The sequence below is a fragment of the Tenrec ecaudatus genome, chromosome 9, assembly GCF_050624435.1.
Source record: "Tenrec ecaudatus isolate mTenEca1 chromosome 9, mTenEca1.hap1, whole genome shotgun sequence".
Taxonomy (NCBI): Eukaryota; Metazoa; Chordata; class Mammalia; order Afrosoricida; family Tenrecidae; genus Tenrec; species Tenrec ecaudatus.
Genome location: NC_134538.1, coordinates 52,354,954 through 52,378,093, shown reverse-complemented (window position 1 = coordinate 52,378,093; position 23,140 = coordinate 52,354,954). Strand labels below are relative to the sequence as shown.

Below are 23,140 nucleotides of genomic sequence, written 5' to 3'. Positions count from 1 at the left end.
TCCAGTAACCATCAAAGAATGTTTCTGTGTATAAACTTCCATACGGTGTTTGTCCTTTCATTTCAGGATCATCCAGGTCACGAGGTATTTTGCAGATTTTTCATTATTCTTTAGCATTACATAGTATTCCGTGGTATGTATGTACCACAGTTTATCCATTCATCTGTTGACGGGCAGTTGGGTTGTTTTCTTCTTTGTGAATAATGCTGCAGTGAACATGGCTGTACATATATCTATTCCTGTATGGCTCTTATTTCTCAGGGAAGAAGTGGGATGGCTGGATAACATAATATTTCTGTTTCCGATAGTTTCAGTAAATACCATACTCTTCCCCAGTGGTTGTACCATTTTGCAGCACCACCAGCAGTGTGTGATGATGGTGCAGTCTCTCCACCCCTCCCCAGCATTTGTTGTTTTCTTTCTTAATGAACTCTACTGTTAATGCTGGTGTGAGATGGTACCTCATTGTTGTTTTGATTTGCATGTCTCTAATGACTAAAGATCACAAGCATTTTCTTTTCTTTGGGGGGGGGGGGTGTGAGGGCACCTAGAATTAAATTCAAGCCCCCAATCCATTCTTATATTTATGGTTTATATATGTCTCTGGTTCACTTTAAACGCAAACCCACTGCCATTGAGCTGGTGCTGGCTCTGCGAGCATTTCTGAATGTGTCTGCTGGGTTTCTGAACGCCTTCTTTGGTGTGTCTACATCCATAGTCCATTTTTTAATTGGATAGTTGGGTTTTTGAGTGTTAAAGCTCTATATAAATTTTAGAAATTAATCTCTTGTTGGATATGTCATTGCCTAATGTTTTTTCCTAAGTTGTAGGTTCTCTTCATACTCTTTAGGAGAAGTCTTATGATAATCACATGTGTTTAATTTTTAGAAGATCCTAGTAATTTTGTTTATTTTCTGCTGATTGTGCATTTTGGGCTATGTTTGATAGGCTACTAGGGGCCCTAAATTTGTCCCTATTTTTCCTTTGATGATCTTTATAGTTTTCGATTTTATGCTTAGATATTTTTTATTCAATTTGATTTAGTTTCTGTATATAGTGTGACGGGATATTTTTTTTTTTTTTTTTGCTTTTCAAATGGCTATCCATTTTTGCCTTCTAGTTTTTCAAATTTGTTAGGGTCTAGTTCCTTACAGTGTATTGTCACTGTCATTTTCATTTATTTGAGTTGGGTCTGCTGTGATGCTATTAATTTCATTTCTTAGCCATGTTATTCACACCTTTCTTTTCATTTGTAAAACTTCCCAGTGTTTTGTCAATTTTGTTAATCTTTTCAAAGACACAACTTGTGTTGTTTTTTCTATTTTTGTTTGATTTCATTTATTTCTGCTCGAATCTTTATTATTTTATCTTATGGGTGCTTTATTAGTACAACTTTTAAAAATGTATTGAGGCTTGGTGTGTGGCCCAGCATGTGGCTTATTTTGAGATTTAGCTCTGTGTACTAGAAAAAAATAAGAATCATGTATCTTTGGGTCTAGTGCTCCTTGTGTGTGTGTGTGTGAGGTCAACCTGATTGCTTGTGTTGTGGAGCTCTTCCTTATCTTTGTTGAGCTTCTTCCTAGTTGTTGTGTCCTTCATTATAAGTGGTGTGTTAAGTTCTCTTACTATTATTGTGAAGCTGTCTGTTTCTCTTTTTAATTCTCTCATTGTTTTTATTGTGTGTTTAGGGGCTTTTTCATTGGGTGCATAGATATTTATTATTATGTCTGCTTGCTGGAATGACTCTCCAGTCATTATATCATGCCTTTCTTGCCCTTTATGCTGATTTTTTGCCATGAAATCTGTTTTATTAAAATTAATAATACCACTCCTGTTCTTTTATGGTTTCTGTTTGCTGGATATATATATATATATATTTGTGTCTGATGTGAGTGTCTGGCAGGCAGTATATTGATAGCTCCTATTTTCTTCTCTGAGGAGCCCTGATAGCATAGTTGGTTACACATTTGGACTGCTATCTGCAACATCACAGTTCAAAGATGAGCAGCTGAGAAAGAGCAAGCATTTTACTTCTGTACAGATTTAAAGTCTCTGGTACCCATAGGGTCAGTTCTGCTTGGTCCTTTAGAGTTGCTGTGCATTAGAATTGATTCCATTGCAGTAGGTGCGAGTTTTCTTCTTCATCACACCACTCTCTTATTCTTGATTGGCACAGTTAATCCACTTATATTCCGTGGAATCCATGATAGGCATGAATGTAATATTAACATACATTTTTTATTGTGTCATTGATGATTTATTTGTTCCATTTCTCTTTCTGTGATGAGTTCATTTTATTATCAGGTTTTGTTTTAATTTTCCTCCTTGCTCTTGAGTTTGTATTTATGAAATCCCAATGATTTTCTTGTTTATGCTGTTGATTAGAAGATTTATTAATTTTCTTATGTTACCCTGCAATGGTTTTTTATAATTTTAAGTTTAAAGTACTCTTTTTCATTTCGAAGTACTGTAATTATACTGTTTATTTTCTCTCTCATTTTAGTAAATATATTTTAATATTTATTCTTTTTAACAGATTTATTGGTACATAATCCACATATCATACAATTCAATAGTTTGATCATGTCAAGAAGAGTTGTTCAATCATCACCATTATCAATTTTAGACCATATTCCTCTTTCTTTTACTCATTGTTATTAGCTCCCAATTCCCTTGTGTCCTCCAATCTTCCCTACCATACCCCCAGTTACTGCCTAGATAGCTTTACCTATCCTGGATTTTATATATAGAAAGACATGCAAAAACAAAACAATAAGAAGTAGCAACAATAACAAAATAAAACAGACAAAAACCTCAATTGAAAAGAAAGTAGAAAATATTAAAAACTAGGCAAATTGAACTTAGATAAAAAGATACAGTGTTAAATTTTAAACTAACTTTTTAAAGTAATTTTTACAACTTCCATAATCCACTTTCCAATAAACTCTGCATGACAGCAAGGCTATTGACACGCTTATTTTCTCTTTTGTTTTGTAGTTGTTATCATTTACAGCTCGATACCTCTGGTTCTCTATTTTCAGCCTTGTAACTTTATTTTATTTTTAGAAATTTTTTTCCTGAGTTGATTTTGGCTGATGTTGTCATGTGTCTTAATCTCAGCTTGCTGTCTGATGTTGATTCTCGGTCTGTAAGACTCCTTTGAGCATTTCTGGTAAGAATGGCTTGTTTTTACAGATTCCATGAATTTTTGTTTATCTGGAATTTTCCTAATTTCTCTATCATATTTGAGAGACAGTTTTAACTGTTAGTTGGCAGTTTTTTCTTTTAGGGTTTTATATATGCCTTTACATTGCTTTCTTGCTTGCATGGCTAATGCTGAGAAATCAGAGGTTTGTCTTATTGTTTCTCTTTTATAGGTACCATTCCATTTTCTCTGTGTTGCCCTCAAGATATTTTGTCTTTGGTTTTGGAAAGCTTTGTTATGATATGTCTTCATGACTTTCTTTTGGGCCCTATCCTGTATGGAGCTCAATTTCTTGGATGGATGTGTTTTTACCTCTGTAGTAATAGGGAAGTTTTCTGCTACCAAATCTCTGATACTTCTCTGTGTGGTTTACTTTTGCCTGCCTCTTTCTATTCTGGGATTTCAATTACATGATGTTTCCTATCTTGATAGAGCCCCACATAAATTTTAGGCTTTCTTCATTTGCCCCTACCCACCTCCAATTGGGTGGGGTGGTAGGTATGGTAGGTGCAACTGACTGGTGAGAAAGCACCAATTCCTTTCTGCCTGACAGAATAGAGGAAATAAAATAAAGGAAAGGAAATAAGAGTAGGATAAGAAAACGGTTAAAGATAAAAGAAGATGAAGAAGGTGGAGAAGAAAAATATAAATAAAAAGGAAGACGTGACAGAAAGAAAAAATAAATAAAATAGTGTAGTGTGTGATTGTCCTTGCTTCTAAGCAGGCAGGCACAGGACACCACCACCCCACCCCCTTGCTACCAGTTTCAGCAACATTTCATGAGAGTCCACCCTGTCACTCACACAGGGAACAGGGCCTCCCAGAGTGATAGCTGTAGGTGTGCAGCTGGCTCTGCTGGAGACACAATGGTTTAGTCATTTCTGGTGGTAGGAGGTGGTTTAAATGAACTGTGTCAGTGGAACATCCGTAGGTATTAGGTTTGTGGGGGTAGGGGGACTTGGCCTTGATCACCAGGAAGATATGGTGGAAAATGTGCGGGAATTTATTTATCTTGTCTCCCTTCTCTGCTATGGTTCAGTGTATTTCTAGGTGAACGCAGTGATTATCCAAGACTCACTCCCACTTATCTGTCAGTTTGTCTCACTCCCAATTGTCTGTCAGTTTGTGTGTTGCTGTTGATGATGGCAGTTATGTCACCGATGTTTCAAATACCAGCAGGGTCACCCACAGTGAGCAGGTTTCAGCAGAGCTTCCAGAGTAAAAATAGACTATGAAGAAAAAAATAGGCTGCCCAGCTCTGAGGAACTAGCCACCACGAGCTTTATGGACAGAATCGAAACATTGTCAACTACTAAAAACCGCATACAAGAAGTAAAACATTTTCTGAGAACAGTCCCAGAAATTTAGCCCCTCAGGTTAGAAGGCACACAAAATATGACTGAGGATGAGCTGGCTTCTCAAAGCTGAGTCAGTCATAGTGACATGGATGGAGTAAAGCCTGTGGAACTTCCATTTGCTGATGGGACATGACTCACAGTGAGCAGAAACAGCTGCAAATATCAATTAACAATCAGAACTTGGAATGTACAAATATTAATCTAGGAAAGTTATAAGTTGTGAAAAATGAAATAGAACTCATGAAAATCAACATTCTCGGCATTAGGGAGCTGAAGTAGACTAGTATTCACTATTTTGTGTCAGAAAATAATATGGCTTCCTATGCTGAGAATGGATCAATCAAGAGAAATAGTGTTGTATTTCTTGTCAAAAAGGACATTTCAAAATCTATCTTTAAGTACCATGCTATCTATGATAGGATTATATCTATGCACATATAATCAATACAAATATTATCCAATTTTATGCACCAATTGCCAAAGCTAGTGATACAGAATGTCAAGAATTCTACCATCTTTGGTCTGAAATTGATCAAACATGCGATCAAGATGCATTAATAACTATTGGAAATTGGAATGCAAAAGTTGGAAACAAAGAGGAAGAAACAGTGGTTGAAAAATATGGCTTTGGTGATAGAAATGAAGCTGGAGAGTGTATGATAGAATTTTGAAAGACCAAGGATGTCTTCGTCTCAAATACCTTTTATCAACAACACAAAAGGTGACTTCTTCAGACTGAATACACAGAAATCAAATCTACGACATCTGGGTGAAGAGATGATGGAGAAGCTCAATGTCAGCAGCTAAAACCAAGCCAGGAACTGACTGTGGAGCAGACGATCAATTGCTTATACCAATTGAAATGGTTCAACAAGCTGATGAAACACTGGAAGAACTCACTTGTCTATGCCAAGAAATTTGGAAGACAGCTACTTGGTTCAGGATAAAGCAGAAGAAGGTGAAAACAAACACACAAGAGTCAAAATATGACCTTGAGCATATCCCACCTGAATTTGGAGAATATATCCAGAATAGATTTGCTGCATTGCACACTAATGACAGATGACCCGAATAGCTGTGGGATGACATTGAGAGCGGCATTCATGAAGAAAGCAAAAAGTCACTAAAAAGACAAGAAAAAAGCAAAGATAAAGTGGGCATCAGAAGAGACTCTGAAACTTGCTCTTGATTGTAGACTAGCTAAGGGAAATGGAAGAAATGATGAAGTCAAAGAGCTAAACAGGAAATTTCAAAGGGTAGGTCAAGAAGACAAAGTAAAATATAAGGAAATATGAAAATACATAGGGTTAGAAACCCAAAAAGGAAGAACATGCTGATCCTCTCTTAATCTGAAAGAACTCAATAAAAAATTCAAGCCTCGAGTTGTAAGATTGAAAGACTCTGTAGGCAAAACACTGAACGATGCAGGAAACATCAAAAGAAGATGGACAGAAGACACAGTCACTGTGCCAAAAGGTACTGGTGACACTTCACCATTTCAAGAGGTAGCATATAAGCAAAAACCAGTGGTACTGAAGGAAGAAGTTCAAGCCGCTGTGAGAGCATTAGCCAGAAACAAGATTCCAATTGAAATGTTTCAACAAGCTGCTGAAGCACTGGAAGAACTCACTCATCTATGCCAGGAAATTTGGAAGGCCGCTACTTGGTCAACTCGACTGGAAGAGATCCTTTATTTGTACCTATTCCAAAGAAAGATGACCCAATAGTATGCTCAAATTATAGAACAGAATCATTCGTGTCACATATAAGTAAAATTTTGCTGAAGATCACTTAACACCGTTGCTGCAGTACACTAACAGGGAGCTGCCAGAGGACTAGGCCTGATTCAAAAAAGGATGTGGAACAAGGCATATCATTGGTGATGCCAGATGGATCTTGGCTGTAGTTGGTTATTCTTGGCAGCAGATACCAGAAAGATGTTTACTTGTGTTTCATTGACTATGCAAGGACATTGACTGTGTGGAGCATAACAAACTATGGATAGTCTTGAGAAGAATGGGAATCCCAGAATATTACATTGGGCTTATGTGGGACCTGCACATGTATTAAGAGGCAGTTGTGTGAGCAGATCAGGGGAATATTGTGTGGCTTAAAATCAGGAAAGGTGTGCATCAGGGTTGTATCCTTCCTCATACTTATTCAATCTGTACACCGATCAAATCTTCAGAGAAGGGGGATTATATGAAGAAGAATGGGGCACCAGGGTTGGAGGAAAGTTATTAACAGCTTGCAATATGCAGATGACAGAACCTTTTTTGCTGCAAATGAGAAGGGCTTGCAGCACCCAATGTAAAGAAATCCCGAATCTTCACTACTGAACCAGTAGGTAATACCATGATGAGTGGAGGAAAGATTGGAGTTGTCAAGGATTTCATCCATAGATCCACAATCCATGCTCATGGGCTCATCAGTCAAGAGATCAAACAACACAATGCAATGTGTAAATCTGCTGTATCAGCCCTCTTTAAAGTGTTGAAAACCACGGATGTTACTTTGATGACTAAGGTGCACCAGATCCAAGCCAAGATATTTTTAGTCGCCTCATACACATGTGAAAATTCAACACTGAGTAAAAAAGACAAAATAATAATTGATACATTTGAATTATGGTGCTGGTGAAGAATATTGAAGTATCATGAACTACCAAAAAACCCCCAAACACATCTGTTTTGGAAGACATAGAGCTAGAATGCTCCATAGAGACCGGCATGACCAGACTTGGCTTCACGTACTTTGAACATGTCAGGAGAGGCCAGTCCCTGGAGCAGGACATGGTGCTTGGTTAACGTAACAGGATAGTGGAAAAGTGGGAGACCTTCAACAAGGGGGATTGACACAGTGAGAGCAACCATGGGCTCCAACATAAGCCCAGTGGTGAGATGGCCCAGGACTGGCAGTGTTTCATCATGTCGTACACAGCCTCGGTGTACATCGAAACAGACTCAACAGCAGCAACAACCCCAACACTCCTTTCAAGGTGGGGGCCCCTGGAGTCTAGTGTCTCCAGCTGCCATCTCACAGTCCTTCTCCTCATGGGGCCCCAATCCAAAGGGCTCTCTGCTAATGAGTTGTTTCATCCCCAGCTAATGACTCCCTCCTGTCGCTGGCACTCTCACCTGCAGACCAAGTTCATGTTCTGCTCCCCTTGTCTGCTCACTCTGAGTCTGTCAGCCGCATGTGTCCATCTCAGTGTAAAGCTGACTTTTCTCACTGGTGTGTCTTGCCTTTATCATCCCAAAATGGCCACGCTCTGGCAGATCCCCACTCCATCTCTCTCCCCAGTCACTGTTTGCATTCTCTCTCTTTCTGATTGGTACTTAATCCAATTCTTTACCCTCATTTGATGCTCAGAGTTCCAAGATTATCTATCATCTGTATCTATTTAACTTAACTTGGGGTTTGAGGTCTCCAACATTAGCAGGATTAGGCAGAGAATATGATCTTATCTCAAGCGACTGTCTTTTAATTGAGTCATAAAGGATTAATATGATTTTGCTGAGTGGCAAATGGGGCATTGTTTCTGTGGAAATGATACAGGTCTGGTGGGCAAACACCATAAGCTTTGAAGAGCAGAGACCAGGACTGAACTCACTATTGATGAAGATATCAGACATGTTGGGGCCCCCTATCACTTTGCCCCATAGTACCTGTGACTGTCTGTGGGCTACTTTTGGTGTCGCCTTGTCCCTCGGTATGTCCTGCCCCAGCTGTTGGGGAGGGGTGGCTGCAGAGGCAGACTGGGGCTGATAGACTTGTGGGTCGAGGCAGGAGTTACCAATGGAGAGGGGCCAGTTTCCAGGGTACAGCCTGGAGTTCAGATGGGGCCAGATCTGGGAGAGGGTTGGAAGTGGGACTAGAGAGTTGCAGGTGAGGGAATAAAGCAGGTGAAAATGTGTGCATGGGGAGAAACAGCAATTGGGAGGCTGTGACATCTGGGACAGAGAGAAGAGGGTGTGGCCAGTGGTGTCAGGGTTCCTGGCCCTCTAGGATGTGCCTGTCATAGGAGCCAAGTGGAGAGAGGCCATGTGACATGGAGAAGCTACAGAAGGCGACACCATGCCTCCCACCCCCAACCCTTTCTCCATAGGCTAGCTGCCTTCTTTTGCTGCAAGAGTTGGGATTGCGCATTCACACTTTGTGTTACCTCCACGCCTAGCCCATAGTGGACAGCTGAAAACCACTGTGGGGCCTGCTTCTGGTTTTGAATGCATAAGACTTTTTAAAAAAAATTTCTGTAGCAAGTTACCCAGAGGGAGTGGTTTTGACTGAATTCCCTCAGGCAATATTGGTCTGGGCCACAGTCGAGAAGCAATGATTTCCTAAGCTGAGTGTTCCTTCGGGCATGGGACAACCTTTGCTGTTGTCTGGGTCTTCACAGGCACAGCCCTTTCCTGCTGTCCCCAGGAACTTCGTCTCAGGCAGGGAGGGCTCTGGGCAGAGGAAGCCCGTGTTGCTAGATCAGAGGTGTTCGTCGTCCCGGTTACTGTTCTCTGAGCTTCCATTTACCAAGAACCACGTGGCACGCCCATCACTGCCCAGTCACAGCCTCTGGAGCCCAGGCGAGTGGCACAGGGATCCCACCCAGCACTCTCTCGCATCTCTGAGGGTAACCTGGCCTCTCACCCATCATACTTGCCCTTGCTCAGACATCATAATCCCTGCCACGTGACCTCTGCCTCAAATTGAAGATCTGGGTTCTTGACAAAGAGAAAGAGACCCTCACCCCCTGCTGGGGACAGGGACAAAATCCCAGCTGAGAAAACGGGAGGAGGTGGCCAGATTCAACAGGATCCATCTTTTTCTTATTGTCCATCCATGTACCTATTCATACGACAGTAGAGCCTGGTTGTAGCATCGGGCAGGATAAGTTTTCGGCTTGCTCCATCTGCTTGTTCACTCTCCTCCGATTGACAGTCATGCATGCCCTGGGGGGAAATGGACCGGGTCTTCCTTGTCTCTGGTCATGGTTCAATTCTGAGTCCTCTTGCATCTTGTGTGGACCTGAGTGTGACAGGATTTCTCTGTAGCTGCCCACCATGCGGGTGAGATTTCTAGCTGGAGTCTCACTTTGAGACTGGATTTTTTGTATAGCAAGTCTACCCTGTCTGCTGCTGGCAGGACCAAGCCAGGTGCCCAGAGCTCAGCCGCACAGCTCAGACTGGCAGCTCAGAGCCCTCAGCTTTCCTGAGCCGGGGCAAGTGTGGAGGAGTCATAGGGGAAGGAACTCAAAAGCGCCGAGGACCAGAGCCAGTCCTGGCAGGCGGTCCCAGGGAAACCTCACATGACCCTCTCAGTGACCCTGTGAAAGTTTCCTGCTCCCTTATATGGGTGGGGACACAGGCTGAGTGGCATGTCGCCTGGTCTGACCAGGACAGGTGGAGCAGCATTGAGCCCCGCCATCTGGCTCATCATATTGCTTCCCAAGCATGGGTTAGAAAAAAAAATTCTTCCTTCATGTTTTTTCTTTAAATAGAGTATGTTGATGGAACTGCCCATACGCACATATTTTGTAGGGTTCCTATGGATCGAGAGTGTCAAAGGGTGTCGGTCCCCTTCCCAACGGCAGCCCTTTCCAGAAGCTGTCACTTTGCTTTCTGTGCTTATTTGAAAATCCAGCTCCAGAGTCTGCCTAGGTCAGCAAAGCAGCCCTCGAGGCCACCTGAGCTGCTTCTTCACACACCCCAGGACAATCATTAAGCGTAATGACCTGAGTCAGCAAGACGGGGCTAACTTAGATTAGTGCATCTCTCTGCTTTTCCCGAAGGATGTGGATAGTACATTTTAAAAAGATTTATATTGAGAATAATTATAGCCAAAAAAAAAAGTTTAATACGTAAGTACTTCTAGAGGGTCTTGAGCCTCCCACCACTTCCCCTATAACCGAGGCCCATGTGCTCATTGCCCTCCCCCACGAGATTCTAAAGCATGGCCTTGTTTCACTTTATGGGGCGCCAGTCCAGGCAGTGTGGCACTGCCTATAGGGGGAAAAGCAGTATTCAGTAACTCACGTTGGGCCTGATACACCCTCCTCCGACCCCCGGAGTACACTTATATAACACTCTTGAAATGACAAAATTGTGGAGCCAGAGGACAGATAATCATTGCCATAATCCAGGGACAGGGAGGGGAGAAGAGGGAGTGACAGAACAGGGCCTGAGGCAGTAGTGGGGCAATTCTGTACCTCAACTGGGTTTGCAATGAATCTGTAATATAAGATGGTACAACCCCTCTCCCCCACACACACTCATGCACACACATCATTCACATAACTGGGGAGAGTTACATCAGCTCTCTGGACTCTCTTGGTTGATTCCCAGTTGTGATCCTGAGCTGCAGTTATATACTGGGTTGACTGTAGCTCTCTAATTACAGATAAAAACACTGAACAAAATTCCTTGCCCACCTCCGACCCGGGGCTGGAGGGACTCAAAGGTAGGAGCTGTGTGAACTCCCCAGTCCACCACACCCCTGCCTGGGGCAGTGAAGGCTGCTTCTCAGGTGCGTTTCTTCCTACTGGAGACTCTAGAGCAGAGTAGGGGCAACCCAGCCCCTGGCACTGTCATGAGAACCTAGGTCACAAACCCACCAGCACTCCATTCCTTCCCCAGGGCAACCCATTCCCATGGGGGTGAAGCCAGTGAAGACCTTTGGGAGTCCTGGGCTTCGGTTCAGAAGCAAGGTCCAGGTGGGGCCAGCTCTGCCAGTCAGATGAGCCCCCAAGGCAAGAAGGAGGATGAATGAGCACATATCGGACCAGGGAACCCTGACTGGAGCGCTGACCTGTTTTCTGTTGACAAGAGGGGGAGAAGGATATATAGGAGGGGCTTCAGAAAGTTAGCTGGAAACGGTCCATTATCAATTAACAATTGCCGAAGGGCCCTTTGGATTTCTTTTTCAAACTATCCGCCTTCCGTTAAACTTTTTCTATTCCAACCTTTTCTCTGACTCTTATCTTAATTCTGTCCCTCACTTGAAATCTTTCTTGCAAGCAGGACAAGAATCAAGGAGTGGAAAGGCTTGAAACTCTGAACCTCCTTCTGATATTTTGAGCAAGAGAAAAACATCCTGGAGGACAAGTCTACTTTGACACACAAGGGTTTGCCAGGAGTGGGATCGACTGAAGGGCAATTGCTCTTGGCTGGTTGGCAGCCTTATTTTTATGAGGTTCAGGCATCAGGAGAACACTCGAGACCACAGTGGCCTCATCCACGGCATCATTCTTTCCCTGTGATGGGTTACTGCATATACTCGAGAATAAGCTGACCCGGAATTTTCTAAAGAAAATTTCAAATTAAAATTTAGAAAATTTTAGTTTGAAAATTTCGGCTCGGCTTATACTTGAGGATATACGGCATTTCCTCTCAATATAGTAGAGGCTCTGCAAATGAAAATAAAATGGGCATATTCCCAGAAGCCTGCCAAGTATGTGATCACTCCAAAGCCGTCTCAATTTCCCATTTTTACTATACTCTGGTCCTAAAGTATTATCAGCTGAGCGTGTCCTACCTGTCCAGATGAAGGAATATGATGGTTTTTCTTCCGTGAAGAGAAAATATGTATTAGCACACTTGCCCTGCATAGCCTTAGCGCCGAAGCATAAAGAGTCTTGTCCCTTTCCTAGAGACACACCGTTCAATAATTATTCTACATGACTAAAGTCATGGAAACAGAGTTTTGTTCTGGAAAGGTAGTTGGTACCATTTCTTCTTTTACTTTTAAATATTTCTCTCTCAGAAAACACTAGAGTAAAAATGATTGGATCTTAAATATGGCATAGACATTTTGAAAATCATGAAGGAGAAACTTGAAAAAGTACATGTATGTGTTTTTGTTGGTTCTACGGCATTAAAATATGGTATGATAATAAAAAAATATTTCCACCAACTCTTTGAAGTCCATTTATATTCATGTAAAGAAAGAGTCCTGGTGATGCTTGGTGGCTCAGGGGCGAGGCATGGAGCTGCTAACCCCAGGGTTGATGGTTCAAACCCATGAGACATTTGAGTTAGAAAGGGGTGGCTGTCTGCTTCCATACAGATGTACAGCCTTGGGAGCCCCGGGAGTCAGGAGTCACGTGGTGACGGTGCGTCTGGTTCAGTTATGTGACTTGGTGGCACAGTGGTTAAGCACTTGGCTGCTACAGCAAGGCGAATAGTTCAAACTCGGCCCCCACCTCTGGGAGAAAGAAGTCGTGGGCTGCTGCAGCCCTGACAGCCTGGACGTGCTGTGGCGTGATTCCACCCTAGCCTCTGGGGTTGCCAGGGGCCGGCATCGACATGTCGGCAACTGTCTGGTTTGGGGTTGGTGCTGGTTCTGGCTTATATTTACTTAGCAGGAGCCCTGATGGTGTAGTGGTTACATGTTGGGTTGGGGTCTGCATAGTCGGCTGTTCGAAACCACTGACAGCTCCTTGGGCAAAATACTGGGCCTTCTACTTGCACCAACAGGAAACCCACAGGGGCTCACGATGCGTCAGCATTGACTGGAAGGCAGTGAGTTTGGGTTGGTTTCAGATTCGCCTACGTGAACATGCTCTCCTATATGACTGCTACAGTGTACCAGGCCTACTCTTCTCTAAAGGTGACTTCACATGAACTCCGCACTGTGACAGTCCCAGTCCCATAAAGGACCCTGATGGGAAGCACAGTACCCTTCCTGCCATCCACCCCCTCCGCAGCCCTCCCCGCCCCCTCCCCTCTAAGGCAATCACACACTGATCTGCCCTTTCCTTTGCTTCCCGTTCCTGCCCCTGCCTCTCCTACTTCTCTTTACAACTTGAATTCTATCTGGTTGTTTTATGTAAATGTCCCTGTGGCCCTAAGTCCTGCTGTCCCTGGACCGCAGCTCTGTGGGCACACGCTCGGGGGTGGGTGGGTTTCAGCCCTGCAACTTGATGGCGTCACCCTGCTCTCGTACTCCAAACCACGGTGGCCTGCGTGTCCAGCTGCACTTACCTCCTGTTCATATTGTCGCTGTTTCAGGGCCTTGCCAGAGAACGCATGCACAAAAGAACCCCAGCTGGACCGTATGCCGACTTGCTAGTGAAGAGCTAAGGCCAGGGAAGTAACCAACTTGCCCAGGGACCTGGCCAGTGCTCCTGCACACGATTCCACCCATGCCGCCGCTGTCGGTCCCCACCTGCCCCAGCTGGTGACAGATTCTGGAGGGGCTCTGCCAGGCTCCGATCTTTTGTGGTTGGGGGTCCTTTCCCACATGCAGACCTCTCTTCTGAGTCTCTGATGTCTGACGGAGGCCAGCGGCTGCGTGCTGTGTGCTTCTAGGGAGATTAATCGGTTCTCTCTCTTTCTCTCTGTCTGTCTCTCCTCACTTTCCTCTCCCCTCCACGTTTTCCTCCCCAGAGGGGCTTTCTCTGTGGTCCGACGCTGTGTCAAACTCTGCACGGGACATGAGTATGCAGCCAAGATCATCAACACCAAGAAGCTGTCGGCCAGAGGTAGGGCCACCTTCGCTGGAGTGCAGGGGCACAGCAGGGCCGCTCCTCCCTGAATACGGCTGTGCACCTTGAGCCATCTGACCTCTGGGAAGGGACTTAGAGCCAGGGCCCCGCTCCTTTGTGGGGTTGTGTGACCTGTGATGGGGTGGGATTCAGAGGGTGGGCTACTATGGTGACATGGAGGCTGCTCCAAGTGCCTGAAGGAAGGGAGAGGGGCCCGGTCAGGCCTGGGCTTGTTGGGGCTGCCCTCCCTTAGGTCCTAGGCACTTGCAGCCCCCTCAGCTGCTCTCTGGTCCGGGGGGTTACGAAGCCTCCTTCCAGCTCTCTGTTCCCAAGCCGGTAGGGGTCCCTGTCTCCAGAGCTGGATGAGAAGAGGTGAGTGGAGTTCGGTGGCTGTTGGTGGTCAGATAGTGTTCTCCTCCTTGCTGGGGACAAGAGGATGAACGTCATGACTCAATGTTAGCTAAGGCGGGGCGTGCCATCTGCCACCTGCTTTCTGCTTGGGCAGAGTCCTGGCTCTGGGTAGCTGTGTGATCCCAGGGTGCCTGTTTGGTTACTGGCTCTTTCTTTTCTCATTTAACACACGGGTCTGAGAAGGGTACAAGCAGCTCCCAGAATCCAGGTGCTGACCCTGGGTTCTATTCTGTTGACTATAAACAAATGCAAAGACCCCCCAACCTCACACAAAGCCACTCTGTGACCACAAGGGAGCAAGACAAAAACAGCCACTCCACATTCGTGTCTCTTCATACACAAAATATGAGCGCCATGCACGTCACAAAATGACCCGACTCACCTCTATTTCGCATGCAATTAGTCACTTTTCTCACCAATTACAGCTTTGACCTCCACCTAGTTTTCCTTCTTCTGGATAAGATTTATTAAGAAGTCCAATCATAGAATCACAGAATTACCCCCACTTCCTGACAGCATCCCATCTAGGGCAGAGCTCTGCTGCCTTAAATCCTCTCTCCCAAATCACCTGAAACAAGCTCGGATCCTGTCAGCCCTCCTTCGTTGAGTAAAATTGAGTTGGAAGTTACATAACGCACAAGTAACCATTCTAAAGTGCACCAGTCATTGGCATTTACTGTGGGCACAGTGGTGTGCAGCCCCGACCCTCCTTAGTCTTCAGGATTTCTCCTCGCCCCTAGCACACACCCTGCACCCATCCCCTCATTGTCCCTTCCCCCTCCTCTGGCAACTGGAACATGTTCTATGTCCCTGTAGGTGGCTTTGCCTATTCCGTACATCATGTAGAAGGAACCGTACACTATGTGAGCTGTTGTAACTGCCTTGTTGCATGCATCGGTGAGATGAGTCATATTCCATTGTATGACTACACCATATTTTGTTTATACCATTGGTTGAGTGGTTTCTACCTTTTCACTGATATGAATAACACTGCTATAACTATTTGTGTGTACTTTCTCTCCCATGTGAACATGTGTTTTGGTCTCTCTTGGGTAAACAAGGGTAAGTAAAAAGTCTTGTTATTGAGGTTCTGGCGCATACATGCACACATTTATTCCAAACAAAATGTGTTTAAACTTTTCTGTGGAATCAGTGAATGGGTGCAGACAAGTTCTCTCACTAATACACCAGTCTAATTCATAGGAGACTCACATATGTATAGGAAAAACCTTTATATCAAAGAAGGTAATTGTGTATTAAGAAAACATCCCAGTCCAGTCCAGATCAAGGCCATAAGTCCGATATTAGCCCATATGTAAATTCCTCTTCAGCCTCACATAACACATGCAATGACGCCGAATGCAGGAAGATCATAGGCTGTAGATCCAGTGGCGGTGGAAGCCTCTCAGTGCTAGTTCGGGTCTCCATGTGGCTCCTCCAGCTGCAGGGCTCTGGCTCCATCAGCATAGCTCCATGTGGCTTGTCAACAGGGAGATGAAGTAGAGAGGGAATGTGCCTGGTCTCCAGTGAGCTATTTATCTCCATCTTGTCTCCAAATGAGGTCGCCAAGCAGCAGCCTGATTGACAGGCTAGACTCCACCCCTTTGCAAGTTGACAGATTATGTAACTGCCACAGTAACCTTGATTGATTTTCTCCATGGATACACAGCATGACCTTGGTGCCTTATAAAGAATCTTGAAGAAAATTGACAACTGCATTCATGAGGAAAAAGGTCTGGAAAGTTACACTGATTTTTTTTTTCCAACCTTGACAATGAACCTGTATGGGAATTTCTTTGGGAAACTGTGCCCCATCTACCTTACAGCCCTGACTTTAAATCTTTGGACTTCTTTTTGTAATCCAACCTCAAAGGACATTTAAAAGGAACATGCGTGGGGTGGCTCAGTACTCCTCAAACTGCCGTTTTGATGTATGAATTGGAGGGCATGAATTGTTTGGGGTAAAATTTAGGGAGATGGAAATACTACCTTTGAAAGTGTAGCTCTATGTGGAGGATATGTTGAGAAATAGTTGCTTCATATTTGCGTATTTTTGTACAATAAAACTTGCTGAGTCTGTAGCAATGCTTTTTATGTTTCACTTGCTGTTGTATACCTAAAGAGAAAATGCTGTTTCACGTGGCAATTCTAAAGAGCCCTGGTGGCGTTAACAGTTAAGCACCGGCCTGCTAACTGAAGTTTGGCTGTGGGAACACACCTAGCAGTTATTCATGAGGAAGACCTGATAATCTCTCTACTCCCATAAAAATTACAGCTGAGAACGCCCTATGAGGCAATTCTTCTCTGTCACATGATGTCATGTTTCAGGATCAACTCGACAACAGTACAGTAATTCTATTTTAACTTTCTGAGGATTCACCAAACTGTTTCCTGCAGCATCTGTGTCATTTTACACCCCTACTAGCAAAGGATAAAGGCTCTGCTTTATCTCCAACTTCTTCAGCCCTTGTTTTCTTCCTCCATAATTGTATTGGCATATAATTCATATATGATAGAATGTAATAGTTTAATCACACCAAAAGAGTTGTACAACTATCACCACTATCAGCTTTAGAACATTTTCTTCATTCTTGTCCTCATTGTTATTAGCTCCCAATTTCTTCCAGCCTCCCCTGCCACACCTCTGGGAAACCATTCATCCAGTTACTGTCTCTAGCCTGGATTTCGTATAAGAAAACTATTTAAAAAGCAAAACAAAACCCTAACAAGAATAGCAATGTAAAACAGAAAAACTTGAATAGAAAAGAATGCAGAAAATATTAAAAACTAGACAAATTTTAAATGGATAAGGGAGATCAAATGCTAAGGTGTGCTCAAATTTGACCTAACTGCATCTGCAGTATCCACTTCCAGCGCATTCTGCAGGATAGCCTGGCTATTCACATCTGTAGCCTATTGTTTGAATATTCATGCATCGAGTATGAAGCGGTATCTCATTGTGATTTCAACTTGGATTTCTTTAATGACCAATTATGTTGAACATTTTTTCATGTGCTTATTGGCCATTTGCATATCTTTTTAAGAGGCATGTTTATTCAGTGGCTTTGTTCATTTATAAATTGGGTTGCTTTATCTTTTTATTGTTGAGTTCTGAGTTCTTTATATACCCTGGATGTTAAAGTCTTATCAAAGATAATATTTACAAATATTGTTTTGTATTCTGTATATTGACATCTGACATTTTTATACCCTTTGATGCACACATATTCTAATTTTCATGAAGTACAATTTATTTCTATCTCTTTTGTTTTGCTTTTGGTGTCAGGTCTAAAAATATCTATTGTCTAATCTGAGGTCATAATGACTTACCCTATGTTTTCTTCTAATTGTTTTTGCTCATATATTTTGGTCATTGATCTATTTAAATTAATTTTGTGTATGGAGTGAGGTAAGGGTTTAACTTCATTCTTTTGCATGTGATTATCTAATTGTCCCATCCCCATTTGTTTAAGAAATTACTTTTTCCTTATCGAATGGTCTTGGTACCCTGTTGAAAATCAATTGGCAATCGATATCTGAGTCTACTTCTGGCTCATTACTTTATTCTATTGGCTATGCTTATCCTAGTGCCACACTGTTTTTATTGTATTGTGACTTTTGCAGGTGTGAGACCTTCCACTTTGTTTTCCTTTTGGCTATCTAGACTTTCTTGCTTCCTTTACATTTGAAGATCAGCTTTTCCATTTCCACAGAAAGGTCATTGGGAATTAGATATGGATTATGTTGAATCTGCAAATTACTATGGAGAATCTTGATATCTTTACAATATTTAGTCTGCAAATCCATGCACATGGGATGTCTTTAACTTTATTTGTATGTTTTTCAGGTTCCTTCAGTCCAAGTCTTACACATTCTTGGCTAAATTACGCCTCAGCATTTAATTACTTTGGATCCTGTTGCAAATAGGAGTATTTTCTTAATTTCCTTTTTTGGTTTTTATTGCTTGGATAGAAACACAACTGATTCTTGTATGTTGATCTTGAAATTTTCTGAATTATTTATTTTCTCTAATGCTCCCCCCCCCTTTGGATATTTGGGATTTTCTAGATATAGAAGTGTATCATGTGCAAATAGATTAATTTTTTTCTTCATTTACAGTTTGGATGCCTTTTTACTTCTACTTGTTGCCTGATTTTGGTTGATTAGACATCCCAGCACAGTTTGCTGAATAACAGTAGTGGAGACAGGTGCCTTTAATCTGTTCCTGATTTCAGGAACCATTCATTATGATGTTAGCTTTGGGTGGTGTTTCATAAGTATTGGAGAAATTCTCCTTTCAACTATTTTCTCTGGAATTAGAATTTCTCATTTCTGTTTTGAGACATTTATCAAATGTAAGTTGTTTGTCCTTTGGGTAGCATCCCATAGAATTCTTAGGCTTTTAAAAGTCATCTTTAAAGCTTGATCTTCTTGTATTTTGGTCTCAAGAGATTTGTTCAAGGTCACTGATTCTCGTTTCCATTGTTTCAAATCGTCTGTCCTTTTCTTTCAAGATGCTATCTAGTTTTCTAATCGTTTAGTGTTTGCCTTTTGAATTTCTATTAATAGTGTTAAATTATTTTTAGTTTTTCATTTAATTCATTGGATCACTCTTGTCGTGCTTTCCGTTGTTCTTGTGTCATCTCTTCTATGTTTTCTGTACATCTAGCAATTTTTTATCCATTTGCTGAAAGTAACTGAAGGGTGCTAGATTCTCTCATGGAGGATCCAAAACTTTCTCCCCTTCCAAGACCTTCTGGTCCACATCTGCATGTGTTCCAGTCAGTTGAAATGTTTTCTCTTGTTTCCAGATGTGTGCAGAAATTGACTGCTGCTACCAGGATATGGCAATTTTTGTTTGCTTTGTTTATCTTTGGCCACACAGCTTCCTCTTGCACTTTTTGTAAGTCCCAGAGAGCCAAGAGTGTCCAGGGAGTTTAGCAATAGTTTATGCTGAGGAGGACCGGAAGGCAGGAAACAAATACTGCTCCTGACACCATCCTGGTTTCCAGGCTGGCTTTCAGGTCCACAGGGAGTGCCAGGCAACCATCAACAGAACCACCAGAAGGTGGAGAAGGGAGACTGACAACAGTGCTGCCCACTTGCCCACGCACGCAGTATTCACTGACTCTGTCAGAGCAGGGCCCCGAGTCTATTTGGGGAGGGCTGACAGATAGGCAGATTGTACCACTTTGAATCCTGGGTCCCAGGAGAGATGCTCAAACTCTCCTATGCTGGTTTTCCTCTCAATGTAGGCCCACCTATTTCTGTACTCCCCCAAGACTGGCTTGTCCCCTCAGTGTTCCAGGGAAATTTTTCCATGCCCTGAGAGTTCCAGTCAGGTGTCCAAAGCCACCTTGCAGATGATCTGCATCACCCTTGTCCAGCCAGCATGCAGTGAGCAGACCAGGAACCACGTAACCTCAGGGCATGGGCACCTGTGGAGTTTTCCACCCCACCAGTCACATTTGCTCCTCCGTAGCTTGAGCTCAACCTCCCCCATGTTGGGGGAGAAGCATTAGTGTCTGCCACCATGTTCGAAGCAGGTGTAGAGACAAGGTGTTGGCTCACCATTTCCCTTCTCCTCTGCTGAGGTCTGGGGCTCGGGGTGGGGTGGGGTGGGGTGGGGGGAGGACAGCTTTGCAGCCATCCTGCTGGGCATGGAATCAGCGGCTTCTCTGAAGATTCTTACTGTTAATGCCTCCTTTTAAACACCAGGTTACTGCTCCTCAAGGGTGGACCAGAACTCAGGGTCTTGAGTCTCATGCTCGGTTTCAGATAGTTCCTTGAAGAGGGTCTTTCAGAGCTTCTGGCTGTGTGACCATCTATTGAATCCTAGCCCAAAGATTTTCTTTTTGAAGGTTAAGGAGCAAAAATAAGTCAGAAGGTGCTAAATCAAGACTGCACGGTGGATACCCAGCAATTTCCCATAGAAACCCACACAAAATTGCCCGTGGTTGGTGGGCGGGATGAGCAGGAACATTGTCACAATGAAGGAGACTCTCTAGTGAAGCTTTCCTAGGGGATTTGCTGCTAATGCTTTGGCTGCCTTTCTCAAAACACTCCCATAATAAGACCACTGGCATGGAGTCCTTCAGAAAGTTAGTGAGCAAAAGTCCTTGAGCATCCATAGAAACAGTTGCCATGACTTTTGCTCCTGAGCAATCCATTTTGCTTTGACTGGGCCATGTCCATCTCTTGGTAGCTGTTGTTTTGGTTATGTTTTAGCTTTAAGCTCACACACTGGTAAAGCTGTGTTGCATCTTCGGTTACGATTTTCCCTAGAAATACTTCAGGATTTTGATCCCATTTGTTGAAAGTCTACATGAAAAACCTTGCTCCTCATTGCTCAGGTTTCGGCACCCATCAAACAGAAAGCTCACTCATCTTTTTTCCGTTTTAGCGTTATATAACTGAACCTATTAAGAGGTCTGTGGTGTTTGCTGTTATTTCTACTATTAATCAATAGTCTTCAATTAGGGCACAAGCAAGATTCTTTCTTCAAAATCTGATGTAATTGATCTGCCACTCGATGCTTCAAACCTTCTTTCTAAAATTTTTGTTCAATGGTTTTATTGACATATAATTCACATACAATGCAATTCAGTCACATCAAGAAGAGTCGTACAATCATCACCACCATCAGATGTAGAACATTTTCTTTATTCTTATACTCATTGCTCCTTATTTTCATCCAGCCTTCTCTTCCGTAGCCCAAGGAATCGTTAATCCAGTGACTGTCTCTAGAGAGGTCCTGGATTTCATATACTGAAAAGCATTTTTAAAAAACTACCAAGAACAACAAAGTAAAACAGATAAAAATCTCAATAGAAAAGAAAACAGAAAATGTTAAAAATGAGAACAAATTTAAATTGCTCCTGAGGAAGATCAAATGATAGGGTGATACATTTTGACCTAACTGCATCTGTAGCCATTCACTTTCCAGTGTGTTCCACGTGTTAGCAAGGTTAGTCACAGGGTAGTTACCAGGGCCTTAATCCACGTGTGGACCTGAAAGTGGATTTTTGTACTTTTACTGTCGTCTATAGTTTTCTGCAAACCAGGTGTTCACAATTTAATTTCTGATGCCATTCCCTCCTTTAGATTTGGGTTTTATTATTGGCACTCCTTGCATCACACAGGCTGGTGAGCTTCTTCCATGTGGACTTAGTTGACACCTCACTTAGATGGCTGCTTGTTTGCAAACAAACCTTGAAGACCCCAGTTTAAACCAGAAGTTACATATGAGAAGTTGATGGTCTGTTCCATAGTCAGCCCCTGGCCTGGTTTTTAGCTTTTGATATTGAGCTTCCCCATCATCTCTTTCCACAGATGTAGTCAGTTTGATTTCTGTGTATTCTATCTGGAGAACTCCACATGTGTAGTTACTGTGTGTATTGCTGAGAAAAAGTATATGTGATAAAGAAGTCACTTGTCTTAAAAATTAAATCGTGCAATCTCCGGCTTAGTTTCTATCACCAAGGCCGTATTTTCCAATTACTGTTCCTTCCTCTTTATTTCCACTCTTTGCGTTCTAAATACCAATCATTATCAGTGCATCTCCATACACGTATATATATCTTCAAGTTGACATGAAATTATGTAACTAACACACCTGTCTTGGAAGAAGTACAGCCAGGAATGGTCCTTAGAGGCAAGGATGGCCAGACTCTGTCTTATGTACTTTGTCTTATGTGCCAAGAGAGGACCAGTCTCTGAGGAAGGACATCATGCTTGCTCAGTAGAAGGACAGTGAAAAAGAGAAAGGCCGTCAACAAGGAGAATTGGCACTGACTGCGACAGTGGGCCCAAACAGAGAGCAATTGTGAGAATGGCACAGGACTGGACGGTGTTTGACTCTGCTGTACAGTTATGGCATTATATTGACAAGAGATTTGCTAGAAATTCAATGTATCCAGTAAAGAACATGGATTGAAGCATATCGTTGCTGACATCAGATGGATTTAGTTAAAAACAAAGAGTACCAGAAAGATGCTTACTTGTGCTTTATTGGTTATGCAAAGGCATTAAACTCTGTGATTCGGACTAAGGATAACATTGTGAAAAGTAAGAATACTAAAACACTTAATTATACTCAGGTAGATACTGTACCTCTAAACAGAACATAGGTGTGCTATATGGTTTAAAATCAGACAAGATATGCATCAGGGTTGTATCTTTTTTGACACGCTTATTTAATGTGTCTACTGGAGCTGCATTGTGTGCAGAATACAGTATAGGTTCATCAACAACAGAGTAAGGAGTCCTGGTAGCACAGTGGTTATGCTTTGGACTATGATCCCCAAGGTCAGTAGTTGGAAACCACCAACCACTCTGTGGAAGAAAGATGGAGCTTTCTACTCCATTCAGAGTTAGTCTCCAGAAACCACAGGGCATTTCTACCCTGTCCTACAGGGTCACTATGAGTCAGTATCAACTCGATAGCAGTGAGTTCTATACAGATGACACAACCCTGCTTGCTGAAAGCCAAGAGAACTCGAAGCACTTGCTGATGAAGATCAAAGATTCCGACCTTCAGTGTAGATTACAACTCCCTGTAAAGAAAACCAAGATCTTCACCATAGAAAATGGCACGATCAATGGAGAAGAGATTGAAGAGGTCAAGGATTTCAGTGTATTTCGATCCACAATTAGTACTTGTGGAAGCAGCTGTCAAGACATCAGGTG

General features: G+C 42.9%; 1 protein-coding gene across 7 annotated transcripts in view; it reads left to right on the top strand.

The window, feature by feature from the left end:
• The window catches only part of CAMK2B (calcium/calmodulin dependent protein kinase II beta), a 171,445-nt gene that overhangs the window by 53,653 nt on the left and 94,652 nt on the right, over positions 1–23,140 (top strand). For all 7 annotated transcript variants that reach the window (XM_075558102.1, XM_075558098.1, XM_075558100.1 and 4 more), the window contains exon 2: positions 13,944–14,038. In XM_075558102.1, coding sequence (XP_075414217.1) covers positions 13,944–14,038 — 95 coding nt within the window. The remainder of the gene's footprint in view (positions 1–13,943; positions 14,039–23,140) is intronic.